The following is an 18,451-nucleotide window of genomic DNA, read 5'->3' as shown; positions in this document are numbered from 1 at the left end:
AGGGTAATTCAGCTTCCTCACTCTCAGCTGCTTTTATTGCAAATAAAACCCTCTGTTCCCCTCGGTAGTAGGGTTTCAGGGCATTCACATGTACCACCCTCCGTGCTTGGTGTTCCTCCTGCTCTATAAGGTAGTTCAGATCCGACATCTTGGAAATGACCCTGTATGGTCCTGCCCATTTGAGCTGCAGTTTGTTCTCTTTGCAGGGCCTAAGCCAAAGCACTTCCTCCCCTGGGTTAAAGTGCCTCTCCCTGGCTTTCTGGTCATACCAGGTTTTCTGTCTGACCTTCTGAGCTTGCAGGTTTTCTGCTGCTAGCTCTAGGTTTCTCTTCAGGTCATTCATTAAAGAGTCTATATATGTCACAACGTCTTGTGGGTCATCCTGGGTGATCTGTTCCCAATTTTGTTTGATTAAATCAAGTGGACCTTTCACCCTTCTCCCAAACAAAAGTTCAAACGGACTGAACCCGGTACTGGCTTGAGGCACTGATCGATAAGCAAACAAAAGGGATTGCAGCTTCTGGTCCCAATTGTTTGGATTCTCTGCCAAGTAAGCCCTAATCATGCGCATTAGAGTCCCATTGAACTTCTCCGTTAACCCATTACTTTCGGGGTGATAGGCAGTGGTTTCCTTGTGTTTAATTCCACAGATTTGCCATAACCGTTTCATGAGCTTTGATGTAAACGATGTGCCCAAATCTGTGATTATTTCTGAGGCAAATCCCATCCTGGACATATACCCCACCAAGGCATCTGCCACTGTGTTAGTTTCGATGTTAGTCAAGGGAATGGCTTCGGGGTACCTCGTGGCATGGTCCACAATGGTGAGAATGAACCGGTTCCCCCTCTTTGTGGCCTTGGGCAAAGGTCCCACAATATCCACTCCTATACATTTGAACGGGGTGTCAATCACAGGCAAAGGGCACAACTTTGCTTTGGTCCTGTCACGGTTATTCCCCTGCCTCTGACACACATCACATTGTTTACAGAACTCCTTGATCTGCTTCCCTATTTCAGGCCAGTAAAAATTCTGTGTGATTCTCTGCTGTGTTTTGTTCACCCCTAAGTGTGCAGCAAACATGTCAGAGTGCCCCCTTTGTAAGATCATGGGGCGATACTTTTCAGGTACCACTAGCTGACTTCTGATCCCATCTCCCCCTTTTGAGATATTCATCAGGGTCTCTCTATATAAAATTCCCTTTTTCTCACGAAATCTCGCTGGGGTTTCAGGTGTTAGCTGGGTGTCTGTCACCTTTTCAAAACACTTTCGGAGAGTGGCGTCTGCCTTTTGCTCTTGGCCAAATTTGCTGTCTGTGGTTAAGGTTTCTACCACAGCTTCGGAACTACCCTCATCTGCTTCAGCCTCGGGCTCTTCAGTACCCCCCTGAACTGTCCCCGTGGTAGCTTGTGAGCGTGTAATCACTAGCACCCGTTTCACATGTTCAGCCAGGTCATTTCCCACGAGCACGGCTGCTGGCAGAGTCGATGAAATCGCTAGCCGCCAAACTCCCCTCCAGCCTTGAAAGCTCACAGGTACCTCAGCTACTGGCAGTGAGATCACCTGCCCCTCAATCCCTGCCACCTTCAGGCTCTCATTTGGGATTATATACTTCCTAGGAATAATGTCTGGATGGCACAGGGTCACCTGGGAACAAGTATCCATCAGCCCCCTATACTGATGGTCAAGTATTCCTACGTCCACCCCTGCGGTCTCAAACAATTGCGAATCTGTCCTCACTAGTAAGCAGCGCTTGACCTCCACAAGAGGACCATTTTCCCCAGCCTGATCAGCAGATGTAGCTGGTTCAGAGTGAGTAGCCATGGTAACAGGCTCCCTCAGTGGCAAGGAGCTTTGCTCTGTCTGGACACAGAACACAGCTTTTGGCTTGGTTCCACTCAAATCATGAGGCAAATTTCCCTTTAGCTGCTTTAATTTCTCACACTCTGAGATTAGATGGCCCTTTCCTTGACAGAAATAACATTTTCTGCTGTACTTGGAGTCTTTCTCATCTGGTTTTGGTTTTCCCTCCAAAAGCTGAGGTCTTGGTGGTTTCATGTCTGAGGGCTTCCCTTCAACATGGGCCCCTCCCCCTTGCTGGTTTTTCCCTGGTCCCTGAGAGTACCTGCTGTAGGTTTCTTTGGTTTTACCTACAGATTTCCCCTCAGCACCTAAGGGCTTTCTTATTTGGTAAATAAAATCTGCGATCTCTGCTGCTTCTGTCACTGATTTCGGTTTCCTCTCCCTCACCTGGAACTTCAGTTCCCCATGCAGGACTGAATAAAACTGTTCCAGCGCTATCAGGTCTTTGAGCTGCTGGAAGGTCTCTGTCCCCTCCTGAGACAGCCATTTCTCTAGCAGCCTCACCAGTTGGGCCCCCACTTGGGTAAAAGTCTGCTCTGGTTTCTTGGTGAGTGACCTGAATTTTTGCCTCAGCTGTTCAGCATTTATCCCATGCCGGGCAAACACCAGTTTTTTAAACTCAGCGAAGTCCTTCAGCAGTTCCACTGGCATCTCTGCATAGACTTCTGCCAGGCTGCCACTGATTAAAAATCGCATAATGGTCATCTTCTCAGTTTCCCTTACTGAGAAGTCCACAAACGCTCTTTCCATGAGGGAAAAGAACACCTCAGGGCAATCTCCCTTGTGGTACACAGGGAATTTCTTCAAGTCAGTTTTAGACAATTGGCCCACCTCAGAATCTCTATTGTTATTATTGTTCTGGTTCATCATTTCCAATTTTCTTAACTCAAACGCCATTTTTTCTAACTCAAATTGTCTTTGTTTCTCCCTTTCCCTTTCCTGTTTCTCTTCCCTTTCCATTTCAAATTGTCTTTGTTTCTCTCTCTCCCTTTCCTGTTTCTCTTCCCTTTCCATTTCTAATTGTTTCATCCTAACTTCATGCTGTTGGGCTAGGAGCATTTTTCTGAGTTCTGAGGTCTGTTCTCCCGTGTTCTCCTCCTGCACTGAGCCAAATTCCTCCTCAGAACCTTGGTCTACCTGTGGATCTCTCACTTTCCCCATTTCTGCCATTTGACTTCGAGTCAAGGGCATAATCCCCCCAGAACAGGCTGCCTTCAAAAGTCAAGCCTCAAAATAAAACGACGACTTTTTTTCTTTTGCCTCAGAAACAGCCTTCTATAGATTGCTGCTGTTCCTTCAGCACCAACTTGCAACTGTTGCCAGGCAGGATTCACCCCCTCTGCTAGGCCTCTCAGCAGACAGGCTAGATCACTGTTACTTCACGCAGCTTTGCCTCAGCTTTTTCCCGCCAAAACGGGTTGCCTCAGAGCTCCCTAATCTAGTCTCCCCAATCTGAGTTTGCACGTTCTTCCACTAGCGTACCTCCCCGTGAGGTAAGCCTAGAAGATTACCTACGCGCCCTCAGATTTTCCCTGACTAGACCCCCCTTGCTCTGGGCACACTTGCCAAGGCTTTGCTGGACCACTGGACAACTGGACCAGTCGTATCCCACACGCTGGACACCAATCAATGTGACAACCCGAGACCTACTGGGATATATCACCCTATAATTAAGCTGCCACCAACCATTCCCTATAAGGAGTCACACAGACCAGGAATGGATTTTAACAAACAAAAGAACAAGGTTTATTGAAATAACAAACAGGGTAAATAAAATGATCAGGTAAATAAGATAATGTAACGTGGCATAGTCCCAACCATATACATACAACAGATTAGCTCCCACAGAACACTTTAAAGTAAAGCACAGACCCTGAACCTATCAGTTCTGGCTACCTATATAGAAACCTGAACCTATCAGGTAGGTACTAACTGACACACAGTTGTACCCAGTCTGACACACAGACTCCCACTCTTCACTCTCCACATCAGCTCCAAATATATATACAGTACAGCTCCTCCCCCCTGATGTCCTGCCTTCCACTCCCCATAGGATGGAACTTTCCCTCCAAACCCATGACAGACAGGTACCATCAGTGCTGTATGTAACAAACACCAAAACACATTCACAGCCATAAAGTACAACAACCCATGTAAAACCTTGCTCAAGCAGCCACTCACTCAGGCAAAGTTTGCCCAAAGAGAAAGGTCTTCACCTGCTTGCAGAAGGATAGAAAGGAGGGCCAGCCTAGCCTCCTGTGGGAGGGAGTTCCACAGTCTGTAAATTTAAAACTAAAATTTGAATTTAGGTGCTGGACAGATCCTGAAACAGAGGAGACTGATCCCCGAGACTTTACCTCTTGTTCTTCCACAAGGTTACAGGACCTGCCAGCCAAGCATGCCTTCAATTTCTTTTGGCTTCAGCATTCTCAGCTGCATCTGTTTCATGGTCGCACTGAGCTTCTAGAGGGAAACTCCCGAGCGGAGTAAGTGTACACGATAGCCACAGTGTGACAAAGAAGCAAAGACAATATCTATCCAAGGTAGAATCACACTGGGGCAGACAAGAAATGCTGGACTTGTCATTCTGCAACCACAGCCAAGCTGGCATGGAACGGGCAAGCCAAGTTACATTAAGGAGAAGGGTGTCTCCGTCCTTTGAGAAGTCTGTCCCAGCAAGAAAGTTGTGTACCACTTTGTTCCCTTCTCTAAGTAGGCAGTCCAGCTTTTCAACACTGCTCAGACACCAATTCCATGTCTCAGAGGAGGGAAGAATGCACACCAACAGACCAAAACCAAGGAAAAGATGAGTGCATGCCCCAAAAAACAAAAAACAAATGTAGGGGCCAAAATTTTATTGTCGTTACTATGCATACAAGGGCAATCATCCTAGCAGTTTTCACATTTTGCCAGTCATGTGAAGCAGTCCTCACATTCTGCCAGGCATCTGTCGTGCATCTAGGTACATGACCGCATGCACAACAAATTGTACTACTTGGGCATGTTTGAGTTCACGCCAGACAGACAGCAAGATCATGCACATCATTTGCACAATTTCCAATTTGCCATGCAATATGAACACGATTCTGGTCGGGGAGTTTTTATGGACTCAAACATCTTCTCTTATAATGTTTGCTCCTGTTGTCCACACTTCAGCACACTCTCACCTTTCATTGGCTGCCTCCTTCCCTACCAATCTACACAAGGATGGAAATGCGAGCAGGTCAATTCAGCAGCCTGACGGACAGATCATATATTAAGGTATTTCCAGCTCCTCTTAAAATATTATCCCTCTATGCATGCAAACCTTTCAGTGCTACGTGCCTGACATATCAGAGATGTAAACAAATCTATACTATCTTCCTACTAATCAATTACAAAAAATATACACATATGTTCTTGGGCTAAAACACCCAGAAGCCTTCACCACTAGCTGTGCAGGCCAGGATTTCTGGGAGTTGACGTTCAAGAAAATTTGGGGACCCAAGGTTGGGAACCACTGCTCTGATCCAACAAGCCAAGAGGGCAGGATACTCCTTGGAAGAACCATCTGAAGAATATTCTGAAGCAAGGGATATCCTACTACTGTAGTTTATAGGGCATTCCTGTTCCAAAATTAGGAGCAACTCCCCAAAACAGGCAACATCAGGCAATCCTGGTGTAGGGAGGGAGAGATGAATGTCACCATTCTCCAGAAGAAGGCCTCAGAAACCGTTCTAGGCATGTTTTTGTTTTGAATGAACCATGCTGTGCCCTGGCAAAAGAAAAGGTGGGTTGACAGGCTGAGGACAAGCAGACTGGATGTCTCTGCACTGTCCCTGGCTGAACCTTCTCCGTATGTAGCCAAGAAACAAATAAAACAAAAAACAACAAAAATTATCCACAGGATAACTGAGAATGGACTTGCACTGCAGGCCCTGCGGTGGGGGGGATGAGCTGTCTAAGCCCAACTTTGCCCCCACAGCCAAGTAGCTCAGGCAGAATGATTGCTCAGACTGTCAGCCTCCAGTGGCTTCTGAAGCAGAGGGATGATCACTACAGCAAAACAACATTGCTGCTCTAAACACCACCACTCAGATGCACTCTTCCTCTGAATGCAGCAATTCACACGGGATCCTATGAATTCCTTCAGTATTCTGTAGTCAAGTTTTACAAGGTATAAAGAATACCTCTATGAACAAGGATAAATGTCATTCCCTTTTGTCTTCTTAAGTGTATGGAAGCATTCCTATATCTGGCTGTGGACACAAATATGGCCCCAGTGTCAGGATTTATACAGAATCAACATGAATGAGGCTTTTCCTGTGCCATCCAAGTCCTTAACTGGGCACAAAACAAAAATTTTAAATGGAGGGAGGGAATGAAGTCTATGTCTACATTCCACAATTAAAGAATTCTTCTGACAAATTTTCTTTTAAAGTCTGAACATCTTCTGGGAATGTTTCATAGCCTTCCTGTCTGAACTTGTTTTATTTTTCTCCCCTTTTCCTTTTCCTCTTCTTTTTTGAACTTGGGGCTGAGCCACTTTGACCAGAATGGGTAGGACAGAGACCCACAAACATTTAAATGTTTGTTTAGTTTTAAAATAAAAACTGAATATTAAAATGTGGACGGAAGTATTGGAGGGGAAATTATCTGTGGTGGATGGCTAAGAAGGAAATGAAATGGTAAAGACCAAATAAAAAATGCCTGCAATGACAGAGAGCAGTGGTTTGCTTTTGCATATGAAGAGCCTTCCCCAAATGTGTTCAGCTAGAGCAGTGGTTCTTAACGTGGGCGATAATGCCCCCCAGGGGGCGATTTCATTTTTCAGTGGGGCAGTAGAACAAAAAGGGGCGGCGTGGGGGCGCTGGAGCAGAAGGGGGGCGGTAGGGGGGCGCTGGAGCAAGCCAAACCTGTGAAGATGGCTGCAGCCTTTTTCCAATGTGCATGAATATATATTTTCCTCCAATCTTAATTTAGTTTCAGAGTTTTCATCGTGCATTGTGGTTTGTTTTTATGCCCTTTTTATATTTCTTTTTGCGTCTTAAAATTCGCTTGCAACTAAATCATTAAGTGTTACTTTTGGGGGGCATTTTATTTTCTTGGAATTGAATTTTGTTTTCAGGGGTCATTGGATTTAAATGTCTTAAATAAATTAAATAATTAAATAATTAAATAAATAATTAAATAAATAAATAAATAAATAAATAAATAAATATCATCACCGCAGGGAGGGGGGGCGATGATAACTTCCTCAATGGCTCAAGGGGGCATTTCTTTCAAAAAGGTTAAGAACCACTGAGCTAGAGTACCCATAATGTCCAGCCAGTGGGGCCAATAGAGACAGTTTCTGGGGAAATGATGGAAGCTGTCCAACCCCCATCTGGAAGGTGCCCAGTTGGAGAAGGCTGCATAAGAGGACCCCTCGCAGAACCTAACGAACGTCCGCATCTAGCTGTGCTTTTTATTCCCTGAGCCAACCCGCCAGTTCCAAATTAGGCATGAAGGTGACCGATTCCCATAGTTTTTCAAGAAAGTGGTATATATACCTACAACTATGACTGCTTCTCTACCAGCCATGCTTACACTCATACAAAAACAGATACAATAAAAGGCAGCCTCTGGGCAGGGAGATTCAATTAATTTCACGGCCATCCAGAGAGTTCAGATTTTTTTAAAAAAGAAGCAATTTGTTGTTTTTTCCTCAACTCATCAATGTTACTTCTTATTTAAAGAACATCATGCTAGTAACACACTACTAATGTGCTGCTTTTCAGTTATCTTTTAATGATTTAAAATAAAAATACATTTAAAACGACAAAAATGGCCAAAACTCCTCTAAAGCAACATTTTAGGACTAAAAAGTAAACATTGCTTGCACATGTTTAAGGAACAAACAATGCCATTTGTTATTACATCCTACTTTTTTTTAAAAAAAGCTATGCCTTCATTTTCATAAGTACCAGGTTACGAGAAATTTGTGTGTTACTTTCATGGTCTGACTAATGGCTGATGATGTAACTACATGAATTTAACTCATACTGTTTCAAAGCCATCCAGGCCAGTGGCCATTACCAGACCTTGTGGGACTGAAGTCCATACAAGTTAACTCTATGATTAATAAACCTGCAGTAACATGGTGATGTTTGGATTTGTCATAACACAGGGGCTTGTCATGTTTATTACTATTTAAAATATTTCATGCAGCTTTTTGAAGGAAAGAATTTATAACTTTTTGAAGGAGACATTACAGAGAGGTGATGTTTGGAGTCAGATGCTATCTGTGATTTGTCACCTCGGAAAAGTCACTTTTCTCCATGTATTATTTATTTATTTAAAATATTTATGCCCTACCTTTCTCCACAGGAGACACAGCAGAGATGAGAGAAGATGCAGCAGGAATGATACAATACATGACTAAGGATGTAACTACATGGTCATATACTACGGGATCTGCTGTGGGAGCGAAACAGATGAATTAGCTTTTCTTTTCTTTTTTTTTCTTTTTACTGATCACATGGGACAAAGGCCAATTCAAATCAGTCTGGCCCTTTTTTGCTCCCAATATGGAGGGCTTTCTCTCTCTCTCTCTGCTGCTGCTGCTAGTGGTTTCTACTTTTTTCAATCCAGAACAATTAGAACAGATATTTCCCTTTGTTTTGTTCTCCAAGAGGAAGGGGAGCCTGGCTATGAGCAGTATTCTGATGACATACTAAACTGGATGTGATATTTTAAACAGCAGGAACTCCACCCAACTCCATGACATTTCTCCCTACTTGGCCCAAAGTATTTTTAATTTTTTTAAAAAAATTACTGGGCTTAGCGCTAGATCACTTTATCATTACATTGATATACTAGCTTAGTGCTAGATCACCTCCGTATGGACACAGAAAAGAAAAAATAATCAATATGAAATCGAAACAACTAGTCTGACAAACTACAGCAGACTGGTATGTTTCCACAGTATGTGTGTATGTGTTTGTACATTATGGGGAACTTTGCCAAACTGTCCCTTTTCCCTAGCACCATGAAACACCTGAAAACAACTCACTAATTTTACAATGAGCCATAAAAAGAGAGCCAGGGATTGGCAGAAGGCGAAGGGAGCCTGTGGGCTATGGCACAGATCAAACTGCATCAGTTTGAGTGGCCAGTGTAAACACTGGGATTGAAACAATCCAGTCTCCATGTAATTACCAAATTTGCAACAGAAGCATAAAATAGCCTGTGAATCAAGCCACAGCGAATGGCTCCAACTCAGTTTGCCAGTGTAGTTGCAGCCTAACAAAGATAGAGAGACAGAGCTCTTGATATTCCATCATTGATTGATCTGTCTTCCTAACAACTATGGAGCTTTCTTTCTCTTTCTCCAAAGATTCCTGGAGAAAAAAAGCAGTGTGTGAGGGAGCACGGTCTTATTCTCTCTCAGTCCCTATCGGAGGCCATTGCCATACCTGCTACTGCTTTGACTGCAATGCTGATAATAGTGCTCAATGCTGGAATGCAATAGGGTCTGGTGGGTACTGAGAATCAATTCCAAAGGAAAGAAAAAATAAACATCTATAAGATGGCACCAGTGTTCTCAAGTCACCAAATAAAAGAATGAAATGTTTCATTGACCCAGCAGGAGACCTCATGGATGGTTAGGAGAAACTGGCCCTGCTGTCTAGCCCTGAACTTAGCAGGTCCCAGACAGCAACACCGTATGGATGCCAAACAAGTGCCAGAGGAAAGCTCTCACCAAGGCAAGTCACCATGAGTTTACCTCCTGCCTGAGAAGGAGCCTATGTTTTTGTATAGGGATCACTTGTATGATGCAGAAGTATAGGATGCAAAAACAAGAGATATTGTGCTGTCCAGTCCCAGAGAAAGTTGACAACCCTCTGCCTTTTCATCTGTATCGGTCTTCCTGCTCTTTTTTCCAATGTATGGACACCTTGCCTTTCATTGGTAGTCCTAGAACTAACACTGCTCCCATTAGACCTTTATTTCTTATCAACAAGCTACACTTTGTGCCTTAAGCCAAGGTCTTAGGGCCCACAACCAATGTTCCCCTCTGCAGTCTGTGCCGTGCTCCCTTCTCTACAAAGTATCTTAGTTCTCTTTGTCAAAGAGGCATATTTCATGTTGTTCTCCAAACCCTGGCCTCTCCTCACTTTCAGGAGAAGGAAGAAAGGAAGGAGCACGGGAATGACCACAGCAGCCTACGTCAGGGAGCCTGATTGATTCAGCCTTGACTTTCCCTCCCCAAATCATCAAAGGGCTACAGTCCTGCTTGCCCCAGTAAGAGGACCCCAACCTGCCTCAGCCCACCTGTCACTACCTACTCAGTACAGACCAAACAAGCTTCCTTTGTGTCTTCCTTCCCAAGCGAGCTCTGTGCACAGCCCGGCTGTTCTCTGCCTGAGGAGCTGACCTCAGCTCAGTTATGAAATCATTCACAAACACTCCAACCAACTTTTCTCTCAATAAATGTAAGTTCGGAGCCCATGACTTGAGTGAGACGGACCACATCCTGATCTTTAGTCTGCAGTTCTTCTTGTTATGGCAGGAAACACAAGATGGCACATCAAGTTAATTTTATCCAACATAAAATTAAAGGTCAGACACAAGGATAGAGTGTGGGAGCACAAGCCATGTGAAATGTGAACTCTCTCTCTCTCTCTCTCTCTCTCTCTCTCTCTCTCTCTCTCTCTGTGTGTGTGTGTGTGTGTGTGTGTGTGTGTACATATAAATGATGTTTGACACAACAGAGCTGTGACAGGAACTGCTAGGTAGCAGGACAATACAAATGGGTATCCTTCTGTTTCACTACAAAGAAGCCATCAAACTCCAAAGTTCAATACTTTCAGTTTTTTGCCATTTTCAGAATATCCAAATGTTCTGTCTTTCAGTATAGAAAGAAAAGTCAGAGATTTTAAAAAAACACATTTGCACTGTTCAAATCATTTTAAAGATTTCCAGTCTTAAAATAGAGTAGAAATTATTCTGCACAATCTCAGTGCTGAAGTCAAATGTGAGGAGAGGGGAACCGCAAAAAGAGAGCACATATGCCACTTGGCTCATTCATGGAAAAAGAAACCAAGATTTATGGATTTGGGATATCAGTGGACCCAAGATGGTTACTTGGGTTTTTTTCTTCTTCTTTTTTTTCTGAGGGGCAACCTACTAGCAATTCAATTTGCCTTTGAGATAATAGTGTTTTTTATTCATAGATTACAAGTAGCAATAAGAACCTCTCCTTGGAAAGGCAAGTTGTTATAGTTTCAAGGAAAAGAATCCGAGCTGACCCAAGTGATTTTTCTGTGTGAGGTGGGGCAGAAAATGGACCCCCTCCCCACTTAAAAATTACAGCACGCCGAGGGGTACAAACATAGAAAACTACCAAAACAGTGAGTCAGACCACTGAAACATTAGGCTCAGTCTTGTCTGCACTGACTGACAGGAGCTCTCTCTGTGGTTTGAGCAGAGATCTTTCTGAGGCCTATTTGGAAATGCTGGGGATTGAACTTGTGGCCTTCTCTGTGCAAAGCAGGTGCTCACCACTGCGCTTTGGCAAGAGCCCCATGCCACGAGTACACAATGGCATCCGCATTATTTTGGCAAAAGGAAGAAAATTCTAAGAGTACTGCTCTTTGTGTCCTTGGCAGAAAATAACAATACTAGGAATAAATTAATAGTAATTATGTGCTGGGGTACCCATTGTGCTGTAGCGGATAGAGCAATGAGTGAGGACTTTGGAGACCAGGGTTTGAATCCCCACTTAGCCTTGGAAACTCACTGGGCGAGTAGAACTTGTAGAGCCTTAAATATCTCACTTACCTTGAAAGCCTTATTACGCTTGCTATAAGTCAGTCTCAAGACACGCACATATACAAACAATGATGAACTAGCAAGTGGGTTCTAACTTACAACAACCCTTCCAGGGTTTCTGAGATATATAGTATTCAGAAGTGGCCTCTACTCTGGATGTCACTCCAGGACCAGGCAACTTGTCCAAGGCCACACGGGCACATGACCCCCTAAGCCACAAATGTTTCAGGTAATTTCAGCTGGGTCTTTGCCCGGGAGACATTCAAAGATCTGCTGTCTGAGACGACTACTTTGCACTCCCTAATGAAAAGGCCAGCTTGGAAGCAGAGTATCTTCATCAGATGGAACATTTTTGAATCTGTCGCTTAAGGGCCGAATAGAATCTTAATGACTCACATGTAGACCTCAAAAGATATTCCATGTGGTGCTTCTCCACATGGTGTCTATATTATATAAAGCCATCTTCTACACAGGTTGTCCCCATCACAAGGGTATTTATGCTGTCATCAGCATGTGTAATGCCAGCTTAAACAAAAGGGGGAAAATTCCAATTACAAGACAAGACAAAAGAGATTGAAATAAATGGGTCAGGAGGAAATGGATGGATGGTGAAATGTTTATCTGAAATAGCACTGTAGTGGTGTCACAGCAGTAATGTTAGGATAAGTTTTACAGGCCAATATGCTGTGTTCCAAATAATCTGGAAATGGAAGCTTTAAAGTGGGACCAAGAGAGGACTGACCCAGCTACTTGTCCTATTCAAGGGGAACTGCATGCATACATTCTTAGTTCTTTTGACGAAGGGAGTAGGACTTACAGAAAAAGGAGAATACCAGTATTGGCCATAGCATACGCTAGACCAAGGATCCCGCTGCCCATGATGGCATTGCTGAGATTGAAAACGGACATCCCAAAGGAGGTCTTTCCTTCAAACTGGAAGGGAAAAAAAAGAGACGATGTGTGAATCAGCATACTCAACTGCATAGGGAAGCTTCTTCTTCTTTGCTTAACCCAGTCTCCTCACCTACAAGCCCACAGGGAAGATAATGGGTGCTGCTTAGGTACCCTTTAGCTCAGCCATCTTTCTGCAGCTTCATAATCTTTCTTCTTTTAGCCCACAACTCCCAAAAACCATGGTGGGTGGAGATTTTTAAGAGCTGTAGGCTGAAAAAAATAAAGTTTCCAAGTTCTGCCCCTTCCACCCTTCCTTGCCTATATGCTCTTTACCATGAGCTTTTGCAAAAGAGGAGAAACTCCCATGAACAGTAAATTCTGTTCTTGAATCCTATTTCTACCTTGACTCCAGAATAAATTCTAGGGACAGATCCTAGAATCCTGATTTACAAACTGATTTGCAAGAGGCCACTTCAGAAAGAACCCACTCCTGCTTTCATCCATTCACCTTCCATGGCCTGCAGGCAAACTCCACTGTCATAGCCATGGTCACTCTTCCTTCCATTTAATCCCCTTCACTTTGAAGACAGCAAGGCCAAATGGGTGTCTAACAAAGCAAGGCTTGAGTTAGAACCTGTGTATTCTCAAACTGGATGGTAACAACAGATGTCAGGTTACTTTCTGAATGGGCTTACATGATTGTTGACCTAGCCATATGAGATGCACTGGCTTTGTACCTCTCTCAGCTATAGTAATCAAGAGTCCTGAGCCTCTGTAGTGCACAGAGATTTCTGGATAAACACCCACACTGCAGACACCTATGCACTTACATCCGTAAAGTGGGTCTGCTTCTTTTCAGCACCATGCGGAAGGAACTCCTCCATCTCTGGTTGGTTGTCATCAAACCTGGAACAAGGACAAACTATCTTAAAATTATCGTCTTCCTCCTGAAAAATTCCCTGTAATACAGTTCTGGTTGAGCAACTAATGACTTCACAGATCTCCAGAATCACCTCTTCCATATCTGATGGCAGCTTGTTTAGCCAAACCGGATAAATATTACAATCTTCCCACATGGTCAGTTAAAATATAACCCGAATACTGTTCAGCTTTTTCTGCATGCAACCACATATCCCTCTTCAGTGACTGAGTGCTATGTACAAAACCCTTTTTATTTAAGCAAGTTTTTAGTGACTCACTGGCTGCTGAGAAAGGGGCATTTAAAGGGTTGGTGCTATGGTTTTTTTACTGACGTGTTTTGAGATTGCTTTTTAATCCCATAATGCCTTGATATTATAACTTGTTAGTTGCATTTTGCCAGTAAAGCTTTTGATTTGTTTTTGTTCACACCTCTTTAATTGCATCTGTTTTAAATCTTATGACCCCCCCCCCCCGAGTCCCAGTTCTGGTACAATGGTAGGACAGACAGACAGACAAATTTTGTAAACAACCTCAAATATGATAGAAAAACAAACACTGAAGGGAAGATGGGTTCATCGCAGGCTTGCAGTTAACCTTCTATAGTCTTCCATTCAAAACTGTCTACATCTGGACTCCTGAGTTAAAGCTGTACAGCACAATATTTACACAAATGGAAAGAATTAACATATAATGAAATAAACTGATGAAATATTGCAAGCATAAATTATGTCACTCCTGAATAATCACGTCCCACAGACTTCCACTGTGACCCTGACCTATGCTTCTCATGTATTCCAGACAACAACAAGAAATGCACTATTTGGGGGGTGGAGGGTCACATTTTCACAAGGATACAATGAGCTTTTGACTGCTCGGAAGATACATTATCATAATCATTAAAACTTCCTGACAGTTTCATAACTAGCTGCAGTCAAGAAGGAGAATGTTCAGGCAGCCAGCCATGAATGCAAGCCAAATACTGGATTCCTCCATGTTCTTGGACTTATAATAGAAGCTTTTTGGACTTAGTCTACATCAGGGTCCCAGCTATCCAGGCTCACTGCTTATTCTCCATTTGCCCTCCTGTTTAGCCATTATATTATACAGTGCAACACCTTTGGAAGTGATTTAATAATAATCTGGAAGTAATTTAACAGACTTTGAAGTAAGAAGATTAATCAGGTAAAATGGGACTACCTGGATACAGAACAAATTTTCTGTGACTGGAGAGAAATTCAATCAATACAGCACTTATGTGCGTGTAATTCATGCCCCACCATGTGTACAAAAGAAGATCTAGCAAATGGTGAAGATAACACTATTGAAGTAGCCCACTTCTAGTCAAAACAGTCTAATTATCTTAACAATTTAATTTGTTTTTAATTTTACCTATATTTCATACATGTCTATAATCTCAAATTGTGCTCCAGTAGGGAGGGAGGGAGGGAGGATTATGCATGTAGCAGTCCAAATATTTGGAATTTAGACTGCCCAATGTTGGGCATACCCATTACATTGGTTTCTAAATGTAGTTGTACGAATGGGCAGGAGCAACTGATAGTGTTTCGAACATGTTGAACGATTTTCAAATGTCAGGGAAATGAGTCTGTGGTCACACCAGCAAAATGGTCCCCCTGTGATTATGTGACTTTTAATCATGTTCCTGTTGTCCTTTGAGGTCACATAGTATTTATTCCAGGATCTGCATCCCAATGTGTTTTGGGGTTACAAAAGGACATGAACAATAAGGTGGTTCACACACATGCAGCAGTGCAATATTTTTATTAAAAGATGAGCAACAAAAAAAGTAGAAGCCTCTGGCCAAGTAAGAAATGATCTGCAGCTAGCACGCTTGCCAGGTAAATGGTTTGTTAATGGCCGTGTGTCACATGACTGCAAATTAAATTGCAGAATCAAAGGAGAAGAATTGGAGAACATTCCATTGGTATGACCATGGCCTGAGAGTTCATTCAAACAATTAGGGTTTGGAGGAGGACTCTAACATTGGTGAACAGCAATGCAGATTTGCATAGGGAACACTGGAAAAGTGTTTGCAGCCTAAGATGTAGACGTGGCTGTGAAATCCCTATTGTCTTGAAGAGGAAGAGAATCTTGGATGAAGAAAATCCAACAATTCAGCTTTAAAGCTCACATCACACACTAAGGTAAATTTTATCCTATCAGACATACAAATCTTTCAGTTCTCTGTGGCTGAGACACCAGACATGCATATAAAGCTCTGTTATCTCCCAGCTGACCAAGAAGAAAACAAAAGCAAGTTAAATTGCCAAATGAAGATTAAGAATGGTTCCTATTAGACTATATAAATAGTATTATCATCTCAACCATGCCCTGCTTCTAGATACAAAATCAGCATCTTGTTTAGTGAGGACTTTGTTCAAATAGTACAGGGTGCGCACATCCATGTCAGCTCACCTGTCATTTCCCACCGAAGGGATGGAGGACGCATTCAACGCGGAATGTTTTCCATTTGGCACCAGTTCTACCATCTCTGTTTGGATGGGAATCTCAGTCGAGTTCATTTTTGCACTCTGATGGGAGCACTTATCCTTCTTCCCTCACACACAGCTTTCAGAAAAGCAGGAAGTCACACGGCAGAGATGAAATTTGTAGTCTCTTTAGTGGTGCTTTATCTGGAAAAAATAGAGAAACATTTGTCCATTTTTTTAAAAAAATCACTTCAAAGGCTTAGAACAGAGGAAATAAGTGATTCTAGCCTAGGGGAATGATGTCCATTTGTTCATGGGGCAGGCATAAGTATAAAATGCCACATACATCAGCTAAAATATAATTAACTATAATTGCTCTGGGTTCATATGAATGAGGATGAACTGCTTTTATTCATTATCATGTACAGATATTTTGTGCATTTTTAAATTCATCTGTACACTGCCTGTTGTTTAGTTGTTTAGTCGTGTCTGACTCTTCATGACCCCATGAGCCAGAGCACGCCAGGCCCTCTTGTCTTCCGTTGCCTCCCGGAGTTGGGTCAAATTCATGTTGGTTGCTTCGATGACACTGTCCAACCATCTCATCCTCTGCCTTCCCCTTCTCCTCTTGCCCTCACACTTTCCCAACATCAAGGTCTTTTCCAAGTACACTGCCTAGGAAGTGCTAGTTAATGGGCAGTGAAAGCATGTAATAAATAAAATAAAATACAAAATAAATACAGTTAATGTAAAGACTGGTCATTATCTAAGTATTGTCTGGCTGTCCTGTTTAGAGATGTGCATAGTGAAAATCTTGGTATTTCTTTTCATATTTTCAGGTACTGGTCCTTTTGCATTACTGTACATGAAAAGGAATGCATCTTTCACTCTTCTCATTTGTGTTTTCTGGCATTCAAAAAGCCCAAACAACCCGTAGAAATGAGTCCAAAAAGCAGCACCAAGGCAACAGAGAATCAATCTACTTCCTCCCTCCAAAACTTTAGTCTCCGCACCACTTCATAAAAGCAGATAAAGCTTCTTGCACTGCTCAACCTCAATGAATGCCACAACTAGAGCACACCACCCACACAGGCTATACAAACATGTTCCTCCAGCCAAGATACACCCCCCAGTCCAACACATAGAGCAGAAAAACCCTCACCCACCCATCAATCAATTCAAAAAGCAGAAAATATTCAAAAACTAGAAAATAGAAAATAACAGCTGTTTGGTACAAATAGATGCCCATTCACCAAGGTGAATAACAATAAAATATCAAGAACATCAGGAGATTAATGCCTTAGGCTGTGCTCAACCACCACCACCATTTGATGTATTCTTTGCTCTTCTTTGAGTGCAGTAGGCAAGGGCTTGTGAAATATTTTAAAATATTATTTGAATGCCAAAGGGGAAGGTAACAGGGTGTGAATGATGGCAGAGAAAGGTGAGGAAGAAGTGTGGCTGTGTGAAGTACGGACCCTTGAAACACACCTTCCTGGGATAATTAACCATTTCTGTGTAAACAGTGTCAGCTATTTTAATGTCAGGATATAGTATAGAGAGGATTGTATTAACCAAGGACAAACGCCTGCGCAGTCAGAATCTGAAGTGGGGTCCTCCTACTCTTCGTCTGACCGATACACGTGCAACATCTGTTACCAAAATTATGGACAAATCTTTTAATCAGCACTAGGATGAATGTTTATTTCTTGCAGAGTCTTGCATGTTAAAATGCAGGACACACAGCCCTAGCTTGAGAGCCTGTGCTTTCGGAGTCACAAGAATCTACAGTGTTTTGAGAGAATGCCTCCAGAGTGCCTTGTTCGCTACGAGCTCTATATAAATAATCTCTCACAAACTGTTGAATTATTTTCAACTCACTTGCTTAAAAGTTCCCGTGGCATAAAGAAAGCATGAATGGGTGAGGTAGTAAGTGTTATACTGGACCACTTTCTGCAGGCCAAACAGAGCCCAGACTTCCCAGTTTTGTTTTTCAGTGGAAGAGAAACCAAGTAAATAGATAAATAAAACCTGAGCTTATTTGCTTTTCGACACTGCTAGTTACGTCAGACGGCCTAATTGCAACCCTGTTTTAACATATCAAAAAGATGTGAGCAACAGTTTAACAGCAAAATACTAATCCAATGATTTCAGGCAGCCAAATTTAAGAGATAGACTATTGTATTTTGAATCTAGCAGAGTACTAGGTTTTAGTTCCCAGACACATCCTCTTCTTTGATTTCTAGGACACAAAATCAACTGATAATGAGAAGGCCTGTAGGAATAGATGTGTAAAGAAAAACATTAATTATAGGATAACAAAAGAGAGCACCAGCATAATATCACAATAACATCTTACAAAATCTCTTGTCTGTGCAGGTTATAATCAGGGAAGCACAACTGATACACTTCCCCAGTGGTGTCCTCACCTCAGCTCCATCTCCATGAAGATACATAAATTAATATTTAACTGTGGTCATAGATTCTTGACAAATCAAGAACCCTAGTTTTAGCAAAAGGGAGAAGTGAG

General features: G+C 42.6%; 1 protein-coding gene across 1 annotated transcript in view; it reads right to left on the bottom strand.

Moving 5' to 3' along the window:
• Positions 1–18,451, bottom strand: part of SLC38A3 (solute carrier family 38 member 3) — a 103,852-nt gene that overhangs the window by 39,881 nt on the left and 45,520 nt on the right. Inside the window, exons 2-4 of the mRNA XM_020789244.3 lie at positions 15,908–16,125; positions 13,381–13,456; positions 12,474–12,589 (exon numbers count right to left, since the gene is read on the bottom strand). Coding sequence (XP_020644903.1) covers positions 12,474–12,589; positions 13,381–13,456; positions 15,908–16,014 — 299 coding nt within the window. The 5' untranslated portion in view covers positions 16,015–16,125. The remainder of the gene's footprint in view (positions 1–12,473; positions 12,590–13,380; positions 13,457–15,907; positions 16,126–18,451) is intronic.

This window comes from Pogona vitticeps, chromosome 2 (genome assembly GCF_051106095.1).
Source record: "Pogona vitticeps strain Pit_001003342236 chromosome 2, PviZW2.1, whole genome shotgun sequence".
NCBI lineage: Eukaryota > Metazoa > Chordata > Lepidosauria > Squamata > Agamidae > Pogona > Pogona vitticeps.
The sequence above is the reverse complement of the archived record's forward strand: the minus strand, read 5'-3'. Positions and strand labels throughout refer to the sequence as shown.